The sequence below is a fragment of the Equus quagga genome, chromosome 13, assembly GCF_021613505.1.
Source record: "Equus quagga isolate Etosha38 chromosome 13, UCLA_HA_Equagga_1.0, whole genome shotgun sequence".
NCBI classification, from domain to species: domain Eukaryota; kingdom Metazoa; phylum Chordata; class Mammalia; order Perissodactyla; family Equidae; genus Equus; species Equus quagga.
In genome coordinates, this window is record NC_060279.1 from 45,630,912 (window position 1) to 45,648,676 (window position 17,765).

General features: G+C 43.6%; 2 protein-coding genes across 18 annotated transcripts in view; both read right to left on the bottom strand.

Annotated features, from left to right (window-relative positions):
• Positions 1 to 8,210, bottom strand: part of ABCC12 (ATP binding cassette subfamily C member 12) — a 93,705-nt gene extending 85,495 nt beyond the window's left edge. For all 7 annotated transcript variants that reach the window (XR_006891563.1, XM_046682353.1, XM_046682354.1 and 4 more), the window contains exon 1: positions 8,047 to 8,210. The gene's annotated coding sequence lies outside the window, so the exon portion shown is untranslated. The remainder of the gene's footprint in view (positions 1 to 8,046) is intronic.
• Positions 8,211 to 8,348: 138 nt separating this feature from the next.
• The window catches only part of ABCC11 (ATP binding cassette subfamily C member 11), a 73,512-nt gene continuing 64,095 nt past the window's right edge, over positions 8,349 to 17,765 (bottom strand). For all 11 annotated transcript variants that reach the window (XM_046682347.1, XM_046682341.1, XM_046682343.1 and 8 more), the window contains 4 exons: positions 11,946 to 12,024; positions 11,149 to 11,262; positions 9,571 to 9,735; positions 8,349 to 9,449 (listed from right to left, as the gene is read on the bottom strand). In XM_046682347.1, the coding sequence (XP_046538303.1) occupies positions 9,285 to 9,449; positions 9,571 to 9,735; positions 11,149 to 11,262; positions 11,946 to 12,024 (523 nt within the window). In that variant the 3' untranslated portion in view covers positions 8,349 to 9,284. The remainder of the gene's footprint in view (positions 9,450 to 9,570; positions 9,736 to 11,148; positions 11,263 to 11,945; positions 12,025 to 17,765) is intronic.

Sequence of the window (17,765 nt, forward strand, 5' to 3'; positions counted from 1 at the left end):
TTCCTCCTTGTTTCAGATTTGAGCCCCAGCCAGCCTGTTAAAAGCCAGTGGTATAGTTGTGGGCAAGACATCGTCTCTGTCTGGGACTCAGTTTTTCTCTATAAAATCAAAGAACTGAGCTAGATGAGGGTTCTTAACTTTTTTGTGCCATAGATGTCTTTGGATTTCTAGTGTGTTCTCAGAATAGTGTTTCTAAAGCATAAAATAAAGTACATAGGATTGCAAAGTAAACCAATTATACTGAAACACGATTATTAAAATATGTATAAAACAAAAACTGGAGAGGTGACGTCAGCACCCTGATGGAGTGAGTTGTTCCCTTTGTCTCTCCCCTCTAAGTTACAACTAGTAGGACTTCCATTCACCAACAGAGGACGCTGCACAGCACTCCTGAATGCCTGAGAGACCCACACACCTATACATCTGCAGGTGGGTGGACTGGACCCCCAGGAGGCAGTGGAACTAGGAAAGCAGCAGTGGCAGCTCCTGAGACCAGAGGTTCGAGGATCTGTGACCCTGCCTGCAAACAGAGACCCTGGGAAGTGAGGTATCACCCAGGAATGGAGGCCCCAGGAATCCAGGCAGCGCATGCTCCTGGAGGTAGCAGGAATCACTTTGGGCTTGTGACTGGAGACTTGTGAACGTAGGATACCTGTGACTCAGCCCCACCTTCGCCCCCGGATGCAGTGCCTCTGACACTGGCCCTTCCTGTGGCAGGGGCAGCATCCAAGATGCAGATACTTCCAGCAGCAGCAGTGCCCCAGACTTGAGGCTTTGAAAAGTGCACTAGTGGTGCTGGAGACCAGAGGCTGCAGGAGCAGCAATGACACTTGGCAGCTCAGCCCCTAGCCCTCCCTTAGTGGTGGTGGGTGGTGCCCACAACCTGAGGCTTCAGGAAACGCAACAGCACTCGTAGCTTAGCCACTACCCCTCCCCCATCAGTGACAGGTGGCATCTGTGACCTGACAGTTCAGGAGTCACAGCAGAACCATGACCCAGACCCCACTGTCAGCACCTCTGACACCGGTCCCACCAGCACCAGGGGCTGCATACAAGACCCTGGGCACCTGGTAGCAGCAGTGACATCCAGGAACACAGGGTCCCCAGCAGTGGTGCTGCCAGCATCCTCAGATAACCTGGAAGCAGCAGTGCAGTTAATGCCTGTGGCAGCAGCATCTGAACCCACAGAGAGCCAGTAGGGGAGCACAAGACCCAGGCAGCCCCATAAGCAGCAGAGATGCTCACAGCCTGATGACCCCTGTGGCAACACCTGAGATGCAGTGACATCATAAGCAGCAAGGACCAGCAACCTTGGAGGCACAAGCAGCACAAGGAGGGCGCTGAAGTTGCCTCTAGCAGAGGCAGTGGAGGTTCTCAAATACAGCCAGAAGCAGCTCAGAAGCAGAGTCACCTAAGCCATACCCGAATAAGAAAGGTGATTACTGGCACAAATGCACCAGCAGAGGATCCGCTCATCAAGCACCATGAAGAACTACAGTAACACAGCAGCACAGCAAGAACATGACCACTCCAGAGACCAGACCTGAAGCCACAGAGGACTGTGATCTAACCGACAGAAATTCAGACTAGCTGTCAGGAAGAGCTCAGTGAGTTACAGGAAAACTCAGAAAGACAGTTCAATGAGCTTAGAAGTAAGATTAATGCACAGAAGGAGCACTTCACCAAAGAGATGGAAACTCTAAAAAAATAAAGCCAAACAGAAATTCTGGAGCTGAAGAACACAATTAACGAGATGAAAAATAAAGTAGAAAGCATTGGAAATAGAGCAGGCCATGTGGAAGGGAGAATTAGAGAGCTCAAAGACAGACATCTAGAAGTGATTCAGGTGGAAGAGGACAGAGAACTAAGGTTTCTAGGAAATAGAGAATTTTTTTAAGAAATAAATGACTCAGGAAAAGCAACAAAAGGATAATGGGTAATCCAGAAGTAGAAGAGAGGGAAAAAGGAGCAAAGAGGTTATTTAAAGAAACAATAGCTGAGAACTTCTCAAACCTGGGGAAAGGACTGGATACACAAGTCCATGAAGCTAATAGAATACCTAATTATCTCAACGCAAAAAGACCTAGGATCACAGTATCTTAAAACTGTCAAAGTCAACGACAAAGAAAGAATATTAAGGGTGGCCGGAGAGAAGAAAATAACTTACAAAGGAATCCCCACCAGGCTATCAGCAGATTTCTCAGCAGAAACTCTCCAGGCTAGGAGAAAGTTGAATCATATATTCAAAATATTGAAAGAAACAAACTCCCAGCCAAGAATACTCAATCCAGCAAATTAGCCTCTAGATATGAAGGATAAATAAAGCCTTTCCCAGACAAACAAAAGCTGAGGGAGTTCATTGCCACTAGACCTGCCTTACAAGAAATGTGGAGAGGAGCCCTCCTACCTGAAACAGAAAAGTAAAAGTATAAAGGGCTTTGAGCAAGGTGATAGACAGAATCATATAATTGCAACTCTATATCAGAATAGGTTAGTAAACACTTAATTCTAACATAAAGGCTAAAGAGAAAGAAAGCACCAAGAACAACCATGATCACTCCAATTTGGTCACAAACTCAAAACACAAAGGAGAATAATTTTTGACAATAGAAACATAGAAGGGAAGAGGAAAAGGGTGAAACCTGCATAGGCAAATGGAAATAAAACGCTGTCAGCAGAAAAAAGACTGTCTCATCTATAAGATCTTTTATACAAACCTCATGGTAACCACAAAACAAAAAATCAGAGCAGAGTCACAAATCATTAAAAAACAAAGAGGAAACTGAGAAACACGTTACAGAAAACCACCAAACTGAAATGCAGACAGAAATACAAGGAAAAAGAAACAATGGAAACATACAGCAACCAGAAAACAAAAGATAAAATGGCAGCATTAAGCCCTCATATATCAATAATCACTCTAAATGTGAATGCATTGAATTCACCAATCAAAAGACACAGACTGGCTGGATGAATTGAAAAATGAGATCCAATAATATGCTGCCTCTAGGAGACCCATCTCAGCTCTAAAGACAAATGTAGGTTCAGAGTGAAAGGATGAAAGATGATACTCCAAAAAATGGCAACCAAAAGAAAGTGGGTGTAGCCATATTTATACCAGACAAAATAGAGTTCAAGGCACAAAAGATAACAGGATATATATATATGCAGATATATATCATTATATAATGATAAAAGGGACATTCCACCAAGAAGACATAACATTTTATTAATATATATGCAACTAACATAGAAGCACCAAAGTAAATAAAGCAACTATTAACAGACCGAAAGGGAGAAATTGACAGCAACACAACAATATCAAAGGACTTTAATACCTTACAAACACCAGTGGATAGATCATCCAGATACAGAGTCAACGAGAAAATATTGGCCATAAATGAGACACTACACCAGATGGACTTAGAGAACATTCCATCCAAAGCGGCAGAATACATACTCTTCTCAAGTGCATGTGGAACATTCTTAAAGATAGATTATATGTTGGGAAACAAAACAAATCTCAATAAATTTGAGATTGAAATCATATCAACCACCTTTTTGACACAATGGTATGAAAGTAGAGCTCAACCACAGAAAGAAAGCTAGGAAAGTCATAAATATGCGGAGACTAAACAACACACTAAGGCACAACTATTGGATCAATGAAGAAATCAAAGGAGAAATCAAAAAATACCTGGAGACAAATGAAAATGAAAACACAACATACCAAAATCTGTGGACTACAGCAAGAGCAGTACTAAGAGGGATGTATATACCAATACAGGCCTACCTTAAGAAACAAGAAAAATCTCAGTAAACAATGTAACATTACACCTAAAATAACTAGAAAAAGAAGAACAAATGAAGCCCAAAGTCAGGGGAAGGTAAGAAATAATAAATATCAGAGCAGAAATAAATGAGGAAGAGACTAAAAAGATAGAAAGGATCAGTGAAACTAAGAGCTGATTCTTTGAAAAGATAAACAAAATTGAAAAACCCTTAGCTAGACGCATTAAGAAAAAAAGAGAGAAGGCTCAGATAAATAAAATCAGAAATGAAAGAGAAGAAATTACAGCAGATACTAAAGAAATACAAAGGATTAAAAGAGAATACTTTAAAAAGCTATATGCCAACACATTGGATAACCTAGAAGTAGACAAATTCTTAGAATCATACACTCTCCCAAAACTGAATCAAGAAGAAATACAGAATTTGAAAAGATCAATCACAAGTAAAGACATTGAAACAGTAATCAAAACCCTCCAGAAAAGAAAAGCCCAGGACCAGACAGCTTCTCTGATGGATTCTACCCAACACTCAAAAAGATTTAATACCTATCCTTCTCAAACTTTTCCAAAAAATTGAAGAAATGAGACACTTCCTAAATGATTTTACGAGGCCAACATTACCCTGATTCCAAAACCAGAATAAAAGCCATATTGCTGATGAACATAGATGCAAAAATCCACAACAAAATATTAGCAAATTGAATACAACAATATATTAGAAGGACTATACACCATGATCATCTCAATAGATGCAGAGAAAGCAATTGACAAGATCCAACGTCCGTTTATGATAAAAAAATAACTCTCAATAAAATGGGTATAGAAGGAAAGTACCTCAACATAATAAATGCCATTTATGACAAACCCACAGCCAACATTATACTCAACAGTAAAAAACTAGAAGGTATTCCTCTAACAACGGGAAGAAGATAAGGATGTCCACTCTTGCCTCTTTAACTCAACATAGTATTGGAAGTCCTACCTAGAGCAATTAGGCAAGAAAAAGAAATAAAAGTTAGCAAAATTAGAGAGGAAGAGGTAAAACCATCACTATTTGCAGACAATATAGAAAATCCTAAAGAATCCATCAGAAAACTATTAGAAATAATCAACAACTACAGCAAAGTTGCAGGGTACAAAATCAACATACAAAAATCAGTCATAGTTCTATACATTAACAACCAACCAGCAGAAAGAGAAATCAAGAATACAGTCCCATTTACCATCACAACAAAAAGAATAAAATACCTAGGAATAAATTTAACCAAGGAGGTGAAAGACCTGGACACTGAAAACTGTAAGACATTGTTGAAAGAACTGAAGAAGACATAAAGAAATGGAAAGACATTCCAGGCTCATGGATTGGAAGAATAAATTTAGTTAAAATGTCCCTATTACCTAAAGCAATCTACAGATTCAATGCAATCCCAATCAGAATCCCACCAACATTTTTCATGGAAATAGAACAAAGAATTCTAAAATTTATATGGAACAAAAAAAGACCCCGAATAGCCAAAGAAATCCTGAGAAAAAAGAACAAAGCTGGAGGCATCACAATCTCTGATCTCGAAATATACTACAAAGCTACAGTAATCAAAACAGCATAGTACTGGCAGAAAAAAAGACACACAGATAAATGGAACTGAAATAAGAGCTAAGAATTAAAACCACACATCTACAGACAGCTAACCTTTGGGGTGAAACTTTACCTTCTGAACAGCAGAGTGTATCATATGGAGGAACCCATTTTTGTTGAGAGAACTGCCTTGATACGTTTCTTGGGGTAGACCGTGAGACCCCGCTGATTTGTTTGACCGGAAAAGGTGTCTAAAGCAAGAACTGAACTGCTCTGCATGACACACGTCCAGGAACTGGGAAGTCGGGGCAGGGAGAACCCAGAGGGTAATGGCACACAGCACAGGAGAGCCTGGAGCCCGAAGGAGGGGAAATGGAGACTCCATTTCCAAAAGAAGGTGGGTGCTTGGTATTCAATTGGAAGTTGCTGAGTTCCTAGGGTGGAAAGCCCTCCTTCGCCCAAATCTTCACTGAAGTTGTCTACATTACAGGAAATAAGAGAAAGTGCTGGTTTCTCCTTCTCCAATGTAATGGAGAAAAGGAAAGTCTGTATGGCTTCGTGAGATGCTCAGGAGGTCTGAACGAAAAGAGGTCATAAAAGTAAAAGTGCCCTGGAAATGCCCAGAAACTTCGGGGATCACATTAGAATGAGGGTTTGAACCCTTCCTGTCTAGATCGTGTGGGATACAGCGATTTTGGCCAACCTTTGGGATCTTGGAGTGTGCTCTCAAGATCAGCAGCATCAACTCTGGGAACTTGTCAGGCAAATTCTTAAGCCCCACCCCAGACCCAGAGAAACAGAAAGTATGGGCTGGGCCTGGCAAGCTGTGCTTCAGCCCACCAGGCGATGCTGATGCTCATTCAAGCTTAAGGACCCAGGCATGATTATGTTCATAATTGCATGCCAGAGTCACACACCCCCTGGAAGTTATCCAATCCAATTTCCCACACACCAGAATCCCAGCCGTCCATCAACCTTGTGGGAGCATTCTCCGAGCCCAGGGCTATCAGCCGTGCCCCTCACCCAGGGAGAGACGTCAGCGTCACAAAAGGCTCCCAGCCATGGGGCGCTCCCCGCCCCCCAAGACAGCCACTCCCTAGTGGGACCTTTCCAATGACCTGAATGTCCATGCCTGCTGGGCCTGGGGCTGCCCGCTGGAAGCCCTTCAGGAAAGTGAAGACTGAATCTGAGCCCTTCCCTTTTCCTTTCTCCTCCTTCTCACGACATGGTTTTCAAGCCCCCCACTGGTTGTCCTTTGAAGAGCCTCTATCTAGCAATGTTTCTCTTAAAATGGAGTGTCCACAGCTGGAGACAAAGGCAGGGCAGGGCCAGGGCCAGTGAGACTGTTGCCTCCTTTGCTCTGTACATCCACCTGCTGTCCCTACGGACCACTTCACACAGCTTGTGTTGAAGTCGTCCCTGCACTTGACCAGGAGGAGGGCTAGGGCCTGAGGACAGATCAAGGCCTTTAGACCCCTGGGCACTAAAACGGTAAGATCTTTTCCCACCAGGATGTAATTGAAAACACAAATAATAGCAAACCATTAAATAAATATAAGAAAGTAGAACCAAGTTCTACATTCTCTCATTAAAATTGTTTTTGCATTATTTTTAAAACATCAAATATCAATTTTTTAATTTTATTAGCCAATAGTTCAGATGCCCAAAGACATATAAAGAATTATTTAAAGAAAACAAAGTCATATACTCATCACTCAGCTTAAGGAATAAAATATTACCAACACTGTTAAAAAAACAAATACTATTTTTCAAAAAATTCTGCTTATCGCTGCTTGGAGCCAATGGTTCTCAAATTTGGCTGCACATTAGATTCGCCTAAAGCTTTAAAACTCCGAGTGCTCAGTCTCCACCCCCAAACCATTGAAGTGAGGAAGTCTAGGAGCGGACATCAGTATTTTCGATTCCTTGGGTGACTTCAGCATGCAGTCAAGGTTGAGAAGTGTTCCGGGAAGAGAAACGGTTTCGAGGAAGGTGTGATGGGGCCCTGAAGACGGTCGGAAATGGCTCGATTTCCCGCCCTCCGGCCCAAGTGCCCACGCTCTCCCGAGCGCATTCTTGGTGAAGCTACATCTGAAACTGGCCCGCCTCCGTGGCATTTTTGGGAAGAGCCTGCCATCTGCTGGCCAACTCGAGGGGCATGTGGCCGCGAAGCTGGGCCCGGGAAGGACCGCGAGTCTGGAATCGCGGGGCGGCGCTCAGCTCACGGCGCGCGGTCTCCCGGGGCACCCGGGGGACACACGCAGCCGACCCCGCCCCCAGGCACGCCTCCGGCCCCGGGCAGACAGAGGCAGGACTGAGGCGCAGGGTCGACCAGGCGAAAGGGTTTTCCGGAGAGAGAAGACATCCACCTAGGAAACGCCCTAGAAAGAGAAGCGGGTGCTGCCCGAGAACACCCGGGAGGGAGCAGGCGGTGACCTGCACGTGCCACCCCTGGCGGCCTCGGGCTGCCGCTCTGTCTGGTCGAGGGTCGCGCCGGCCTCTGTCCGAGCTCCTGCCCGCGGGGTCTGTGTGCTCTGCTCTCCGCCTGGGACGTTCTTTCTTGTCCCAATCTGCCGTCTGAGCGAATGTTTGCTCACGTCTCAGGCTCAGTAAACCACAACCTCCCTTCCACCGGGAAGCCCGCGCTGACTCCCGCCACCTCCTGCGCCCTGTCCTCACCTCCTGTCCCTCGTTTTCGGAGCCGCGCGTTTCCTCGCTCTTGACCCTGTAAACTCACTCGGGTACAGTCACTCACTCTAGGGAGATCCCGAAATCCGCACGGCTGGGGGCCTTCACACCCCGGGACCTGCTCCACCGCGGGAAACAGAGCGGGAAACGTTTGCTTCCGGAATTGGTTTTTCTTTTGACAAAATCAGACACCGTAATCGGAAAACAAAAAGAAAATACTTTGAAACATATTTCCCAGCAATAACGAGGTCTCCCTTTTCTATTTATATATCAACAAATGATGGTATTTCCAGTTGGCATATGTTAACGCTTTATTTCACCATCTATGCTCCTAATCAGGAAACAAACATATGGAAGACAGCTAACGTTTGGGCCTGCCCAGCATCCATTGTCCATCCCTCCTTCATGTAGTAAGACCATCCCAATATTCTTTGGAGAAACGACCCCCTCCATTCTCAGTTCGTCAGGGCAGCTGACTCATCCGCGGCCCGGATGTGGGCTTGTGACCGTGGCCTGTCCAGTTGCTGGATTCCAGCTGCTTGGCGTGTGGTTGGCTCAGGGGGGAGCGCATGACCCACGTCTGCTGATGAGATTTAGGCCTGGGGCTCTGCTGGAATCGAGGAGGGTGGGAAGAAGACCGGGGATGCTGAGCCGGTAGGAGGCCAGTCCAGAGCTGCTGGCAGCCAGGCTGCCACCGTGAGGAGAGAAGGCCAGGAGTGAAGACAGACAAAGGAGGGTAGAGCTGAGAGAAGAGAGGCAGAGTCCACAAGGCAGACGTGCTGCTGATATTGGCACTCAACCCAGAACTTTTTCTGGATCTTTCTGTTGCATGAGCCTTTTTCTAGAAGCCAGGTTGAGGGAGTTTTTGTTCCCTGTGGCTGAATGAGTACCAGCTAACATCGAAACAGGGCAGAGAATGTGACTTTTTCTTACTCTTATTTCTTGACAGAATCAAACATCATTTGAACACTTTTAACACAGATCAGAAAACTACAATAAGCTTTTACATTATTGTGAAATTAGTCAGCATATCAGTTGAAAAGAGAACGCGATGATTTGACCACATGGTCTCAAACGTGCTGGGGTTCTCAGGTTTGGGGAGCTATGGAGTGGCCTATTCCAGGTTCTGCTCCCTCAGCCTCCTTCTCCACCCCATCGTCAGCACCCTCACCCATTTCAGCCCTGGTGTCAGGAGCCATCTCTGCCCAGAAGGTCACAGATTACAGGCCTTATTGTTGCACTCTGGGTGAACCTTGGGGAACTCGGCCACCAGCCTCCCCCGCTGAAGTTCCCATTTCTCCTTTGCTCGATGAAGAACTGGCTGTTCCCAGCAGGGCTGCAAACATGGACCCAGGCTGCTTCTGCAGGACCTCAGGCCTGTCAAACTCTGCAACCTGGGAGGAGGAGAAAGGACAGGAGGGGACAGGGACACAGCTGAGCTCAGTCTTAAAGATTTGAAGGCCTCCTGTGGCCTGAGCGCACGTCCTGCCACCAGCCCAGCGATGGAACTCTCACCTTCCCGTCCCTCATGACCAGGATGCGGTCGCAGTTGAGGACAGTGGGGATGCGGTGTGCGATGACCAGCACTGTGCAGCCCTGGAAGGCTTCACGGATTGTGCGCTGGATCAGGGTGTCAGTCTGCATGTCAATGGAGGCTGTGGCTTCATCAATTAGGATAATCTGGTGGATACAAAACAGGGGTGAAGGCAGCCTCCTTGGGCCCCGACACCTGGGTCTACCATTAATTCATCAAGTCCCTTAGCTGGAAAATGAGATCCAGACTGAGTTCAAAACCCACCTGGAGCTCTAGTTGTCCCTGACATTATGCAGAGAATGTGAGGTCTCAACCGATGGCTCACTATTTTTTAGAGATCAAAGAACTGACTCCTTCAAAATAAAGATGTCCCAGTGGCAACTTCTTGTTTTATGAACTGCCTTCCCGTTTGCCTGAATTAATACAGAGCAGTCTTCCCCACAGCAGGGCTTGCACAGACCCCAGGTGGCACACGAGATGGTGCAGCCAGTGTATGGATACATGGGTTTTTTTACTTTAACATTTCTGTATCTCTTTCATTAATAATATGCATTAGAAAAATATAACTACACAGAAAGTATGATTTCACAAATGTTACTGTTTAAAATGAGGCTGTTTATAAAAACAGGGGATCGTGAATGAATCATGGGATAGGTGGTATACAGATATGACCAAAATCATAAAGTCATGACTCAAATTTGGGAAACAATATACAGAAAGCAACTTCAGCACCAAGTATCTGAGTAACTGAAAAATAGAGACCTGGGAGGTTAAGAAAGTGTTACATACATATTGCAAATCCCGTCGCTCCTCTCTGTCAAAGAGGGGCAGGTTCCTCCCTCTGAAACCGTCTCCCTGCTCCAGGCCCCACTGAGCTCTCCTACTCTTGTCCCAGCTCTGACAGTCTGCACCTACATTTTTTGCATTAATCACTAATTAACAATGTTGTGTGTTACGTGTGTGCGTGTGTGTGTGAAAGTATGTAATATACATGTGAGTGTCAAGGTATATGTACACATGCGTACGTGTGTGTATGTTGCCTCGCTTGTGAAAGAAGGTTTGCTCCTAACTAGTGCAGGTAGTTGAATATCTGAAATTACTGGTGAAATATTTGGAAAACTTAAGAAGCACTGTCATGTGAAACTTTTTAAAAATATGTAATTTTACTCTGGAACAGCTGTCATCTGATTCCCAATTTTATTAAAGACAAGGGAGTGTCCTGCATCCAAGTTTTAAAAAGAATTACACTAGGCAATTTTAAATTAAAAGTTTCTAAGCTTTTAGCTTTTTGTGGGAAAGTGTATTGTGATTTGGTTCTAGAGGCTGAGTGTTTCAGTGCAGGAACAGCATATCAGGGCTGGAGGGAGCCCAGGCTGAGAGCCCCTCACACCACAGGAACATGGAGAATGGCAACCAGTGACAGGAGGATACCTGCGGATATTTGCGGAAAGAACATATAAACAGTGCCACTGTCCTGCGGTGATGGAGGGAGAAGCAGCCGTGTGGCTTCCCATGCCCAGCGGCACCTGTGACTTCTCGTGGCCCCTCAGTGGTCTCACCTTGGAGTTGCGGAGGAGGGCTCGAGCAATGCAGAGTAGCTGCCTCTCCCCGACAGAGAAGTTTTCACCGTTTTCCACAACTTCTGCTTGCAGCCTTTGAGGGAACTTTGAGATCTGTAATGTCGAGGAAGATGAGATGTAGGCCATGTAGGATTGTGGGCATATAGGGTGAGACCTGCCCTGACCTTGTACCACTCCTGTCGCATTTGGTAATACTCTTCCCCTCTGCCTACGCTCCAACCACTGGTCTTTCTCTTCCTCACTGCGCCCGTCTCACTTCCATCTCAGGGTCTTTGCATATGCTAGTTCCTGTGCCTGGAATGTTCTCTCAAAGATCTGTGCCTGGCTGTCTCCTTAATATTTGGTCTCAGCTCAAATGTCCCCATCCTTAAAGAGGCCTTGCCAGGCCACCCCCTGTAAAGGAGCTGCTCACCCACCGGGATGTCTGCTGATCTCATTGCTATCTTTACAGCCCTTACCACTCTCTGAAAGTGTCTCGTGAGTTGGGCAGTTTGCTGTCTTTCTCTCCCATTGAATGTAAGCACCAAGAGGACAAAGACCTTCCCTGCCTTGTCTGTGCTGTGTCCCTGAGCCTAGAATGAGCCTGGCTCACTGTTAGCGTCTGAGAGCCATCAGCTTTTATGTAGGAGTCCCACGTCATCTCACCTCATCATGGATTATTTAATCCACTCCCCACAGCAGCAGCATCTAGAACACCATATGAGAGGAGTCCAGATGCTGGCACCCCTGTTGAAGAGGCAGGCTAAGACCAAGAATCAGGCCTTGGAGCTACTTACTGTCTTGCTCAGGAATGTCCTCTCCAAGACATCCCAGATCTGCTTGTCTGTGTAGCAGTCAAAGGGATCCAGGTTGAACCTGCCGTAGGAGAGGAAGAGAAGTGTTCCAGATCCATACTCAACTGTTGAGCAGTCTGCCCTATACAGGTAAATGCCGAGAATGCTTAGAACTGGATTACTGGGTTTAGTGACACCCATGGAACCACCACGAGTGGTCGTTTCTTGTGTCTCTCCAGCACCCATTCCTTCTGCAGGCAGCAGCCTCCAAGTTTTGTTTGGGGGCCACCTCCTGCCCCACCTTGAAGCCCATGTGGTCCAGGTGGGGCTCTACCACCAACTCCCAGGGTGGAGCAAGTGACTCTGGGGTCAGCACATCAGCAGTGGCAACCCCTGGTCTCAGTGGCTTGATGGGGGTGGGAGGGTGACCGATCAGAGTGTATCTCAGGACCTTTAAGTCAATCACCAGAAAAGAGGCTTGCTCTTTCTCATTAACTGGACAGGAGAGGTAGCCACCATCTCCCCTCAGGCGTGGGACACACAGAGCCCCCTAGGGCCGTCACTGGGGGCTGTGAATGAAGCCACGGCAGAGTTAGAGAGACCTGGGTCCTTGAATCAGCCTTGGCCTTCCCAGTACCATGAGCCAATAGAGGCCTTTTTAGCTTAAGCCATTTGGGGAGGGGGTGTGTGTTAGAATATATATAATATAATTTATCATTTCAACCATTTGTAAGTATACAATTCAGTGGCATTAAATACATGTACAGTGTTGTATAACAATCCACTAAAATTCATCACCCCCAACAAAAACTCTATGCATTGAACAATCCCCCTCTGCCTCCCCTGCCCCCTGAAGCTGCAGGTAGCCTCTATTCTCCTTTCTGTCACTATGAATTTGCCTGTTCCAGATAACTCTTTTAAGTGAATTATACACTATTTGTCCTTTTCTGTCCAGCTTATTCACTTAGCATAAAGTCTGTGAGGCCCATCCATGTTATGGCACACAGTCGGATTTCATTCCTTTTTATGGTTGACTAATATTCCATTGTGTGTGTATATCACATTTTGTTTATCCATTGATCTGTTAATGGACACATGGGTTGTCTGTTGTGAGTAATGCTACAAACCCTGGTAAAAAATATCAGTTCAAGTCCCTGCTTTCAATGCTTTTGGGTATATACCTGGAAGTGGAATTGCTGGATCGTATAGTAATTCTATATTTAACTTTTTGAGGAACTGCCGAATTGTTTTCCATAGTGGCTGCACCATTTTACATTCCCACCAGCAGGGCACAAGGGTTCCGTTTCTCAACAACCTCGCCAACACTTATGTTTCTTTTTCTTTTCTTTTTTTTATTATAGCCATCCTAGTAGGTGTCAGTGGTATCTCTTTGTTGTGGGGTTGCTTCTTCTGTCTCTTGCAGTGAAAGAAGAAGACAACAACACGAGGCTGGGATCTATCTGGACTTCACTCCCATTCAGGTTGGCACTTGCATTTGGCATAGGCAACACTTCCTGTTATGCAACCACTCAGTCCCAGCTGAAACCTGCTCTTAGCCTCTGCTTTATCTTCCCCCACTTCTGGCAGCCACACCCATTTTGTGTGGGGGCCTAGACTGTATTTAAAAAGCAGAAGGTAGCATGCCTTATTTACATGATATTTGATAGTCTCCACAGCATTGTCATGGACGTGCTCATTGACACTCTCTCCCACATGAGATGGGTATACTCCTTTCATTGATGAGGAAATTTTGGCTTATCAGTGTTAAATGGCTTGTTCAAGGTCACACCACAAGTCAAGCTAAGAGACAGGCTGGAATCGAAGACACTCGGTTAGATGGAAGCCTAAAAGGTAGAGAACCCAGATCTCCTGGACCAGTCCACAATCTTCTGCTGCAAGGGGGGACATCCCTGGTTATGGGGTTAGACTACCTGGGGTTATGGCTTATCTTTACCATTTTCTTGAGTGTCTCCTTAAACAAGTCAAGTTTCCTCTCTAAGTTCAGCCTCTTCACCTCTAAAGGGGAGATAACAACAGTGGCTACTTCATAGGGTTGTTGTGACAGTTAAATGAGACAGAATATTAACACATGGGACTACAATATATAAACGCTCAATAAATGTTAATACATATTTTTACTACTCCTATACCAACACAAAATAGATTTGGCCAAGTTCTACCTTAATACAGAACTCTATCACTAAGTGTTCTCTCATTCCCCTCAAACAACACAATCATTTTGAAATCCTTGGTTTCTGCACATATATGCACTCTCCATGGAAAGACTTTCTCCCCATTTTCTGCCAGGCAAGCTCCTGCTTATCCTCCAAGATCCTGTGAAGTCTCTCTGGATTCACCCAGGCAGAGTTATTTGTCCCACTTCAGGGCTCCCTTAGCACTTTGTTCATATCTCTGATTAAATGGCTACCTCCTTATACTATAATTTGTCAGGTCCTACATCTCAAGAAACTCCCCCCGCCCTCACTAAACTGTGAATTCCTCTGGGGAACAGGAGCAGTAATCATTCATCAAAGTGTCCCAAGTACCTAGCACAGTGTCTGGATGGACAGTTACTCAGAAAAAACAAGTTAAATGGATGAAAGGATGGAGGAATGAAAGAATGAATAGAGGTTCAGTTTATTCTCTTCCTTTTAAGAATACCCTTTAACATTCCACCAAGAAGACATAACATTTATTAATATATGTGCATGTAACATAGGGGCACGAAGTGCATAAAACAACTATTAAGAGACATAAAGGGATACATTAACAGCAACACGATAATGCTAGTGGACTTTAATACCCCACTACGTCAATGGATAGATCATCCAGACAGAATGTGAACAAGAAAACAGTGGCCTTAAACACTAGACCAGATGGAGTTAATAGATATATAGAGACATTCTATCCAAGAGCAGCAGAATGCATATTCTTCTCAAGTGCCAGGAAACATTATTAAAGATAGACCAGATAATGGGAAACAAAGCAAACCTAAATATATTTAAGAAGACTGAAATTACATGAAGCTTCTTTTCTGACCACAACAGTATAAAACTAGAAATGAACTGCAAGAAAAACCTGGAAAAGTCACAAATATGTGGAGAAAAACAACATGCTGCTGAACTTCTATTGGATCAATGAACAAGTCAAAGGAGAAATCAAAAAGACATTCTGAGACAAATGGAAACGAAAACACATCATACCCAAACCTATGGGATGCACCAAAAGTGGTACTAAGAGAGATATTTATAGTGGAACACACTTACCTCAAAAAACCAGAAAAATCTCAAACAAACAATCTAATGATACAACTAAAATGACTAGAAAAAGAAGGAATAACAAAGCCCAAAGTCAGTGGAAGGAAGAAAATAATAAGAATCAGACCAGAAATAAATGAAATAGAGACTAAGGAAAAGAGAAAGCATCAATGAACTAAGAGCTGGTTCTTTGAAAAGTTAAACAAAACCAGCAAACCTTTAGCTAGACTCTCGAAGAAAGGGAGAGAGAAAGATCAAACAAATAAAATCAGAAATTAAAGAGGAGAAATTACAATGGATATCACAGAAATACAAAGGATTATAAGAGAATACTATGAAAACCAAACACCAACAAATTGGAAAACCTAGCAGAAATGGATAAATTCTTAGAATCATACAACCTCCCAAAACTGAATCAAGAAGAAATACAGAATCTGAATAGACCCATCACAAGTAAAGACATTGAAACAGTAATCAAAAACCTCCAGAAAACAAAAATCCAGGACCAGGCAGCTTCTCTGGTGAAATCCATCAAACATTCAAATATTTAATACCTATCCTTCTCAAACTCTTCCCCAAAAACTGAAGAGGATGGGAGACTCATCTTACAAGGCCAACATTACTCTGATACCAAAACGAGACAAGGACAAAATAAAAAACAAAAATTACAGGCCAATGTCACTGATGAACATAGATGCAAAAATCCTCAATAAAATACTAGCAAATCAAATACGACAATATGTCACATGAATCATACACCACGGTCAACTGGGATTTATTCTGGGGATGCAGGGATGGTTCAACATCCACAAACCAATCAATTTGATACACCACGTTAACAAAATGAGGAATAAAAATCAACGATCATCTCAATAGATGCAGAGAAAGCGTTTGACAACATAAACATCAATTTATGATAAACACTCCCAAGAAAATGGAGATAGAAGGAAAGTACATCACCATGATAAAGGCTGTATGTGACAAACCCACAGCCAACATCATACTCAACATTAAAAACCTGAAAGCTGTTCCTCTAAGAATAGGAGCAAGAGAAGCAGGCCCACTCCTGCCACTCTTTTTCAACACAGTAGTGGAAGTCCTAGCCAGAGCAATTAGGCAAGAAAAAGAAACAAAAGTTATCCAAATTGGAAAGGAAGAAGTAAAACTGCCACTATCTGTGGATGACATGATTCTATATAGAGAAAACCCTAAAGAATCCACCAAAAAACCTGTTTGAAATAACTAACAAATCCAGTAAGGTTGCAAGGTACAAAATCAACATAAAAAAATCAGTCACATTTCTATACACTAACTTTGAACTAACAGAAAGAGAAATCAAGAATATAATCCCATTTACAATCAAAACAAACAGTATAGAATACCGAGAAGTAAATTTACCCAAGGAGGTGAAAGACCTGGACACTGAAAACTGTAAGACATTGTTGAAAGAATTGAAGAAGACGTAAAGAAACAGAAAGGTATTCCACATGGATTGGAAGAATTAACATAGTTAAAATAGCCATATTACCTATATCAATCTATAGATTCAATGCAATCCCAATCAGAATCCCACCAGCATTTTCCATGGACATAGAACAAAGAATCCTAAAATTTGCATGGAACAACAAAAGACCCCGAATAGCCAAAGCAATCCTGGGAAAAAAGAACAAAGCTGGAGATATCACACTCCCTGATTTCAAAATATACTACAAAGCTATAGTAACCAGAAAACATGGCACTGGCAGAAAAACAGACACACAGATCAACGGAACAGAATTGAGGGCCCAGAAATAAAACCACACATCTACGGACAGCTAATTTTCAGCAAAGGAGCCAGGACCATACAATGGAGAAAGGAAAGTCTCTCCAATAGACGGTGTTGGGAAAACTGGACAGCCACATGCAAAAGAATGAAAGTAGACCACTATCTTACACCATGCGCAGAAAGCAACTCAAAATGGATTAAAGACTTGAATGTAAGATATGAAACCCTGAAACTCCTAGAAGAAAACATAAACAGTTAACTTTTTGACATCAGTCTTAGCCATATCTTTTTGAATATCATATCTCTTCAGACAAAGGAAACAAAAGAAAAAATAAACAAATGGAACTACATCAGACTAACAAGCTTCTACAAGGCAAAGGAAACCATCAGCAAAACGAAAAGACAACCCACCAACTGGGAGAACATATTTGCAAATCATATATCCAAATGGGGGTTAATTTCCAAAATATGTAAAGAACTCACATAACTCAGCCACAAAAAAATGAACAACCTGATCAAAAATGGGCAGGGGATATGAACAGACATTTTTTCAAAGAAGATATACAGATGGCCAACAGGCACATAAAAGATGTTCAGCACCACTAATTATCAGGGAAATGCAAATCAAAACAAGAATGAGATAGCACCTCACACCCGTCAGAATGGCTATTCTTAAAAAGACAAGAAATAACAAGTGTTGAAGAAGATGTGGAGAAAAAGGAATCCTCATAGAATGATGGTAGGAATATAAATTGGTGCAGCTGCTATGGAAAATGGCAAGGACATTTCTCAGAAAATTTA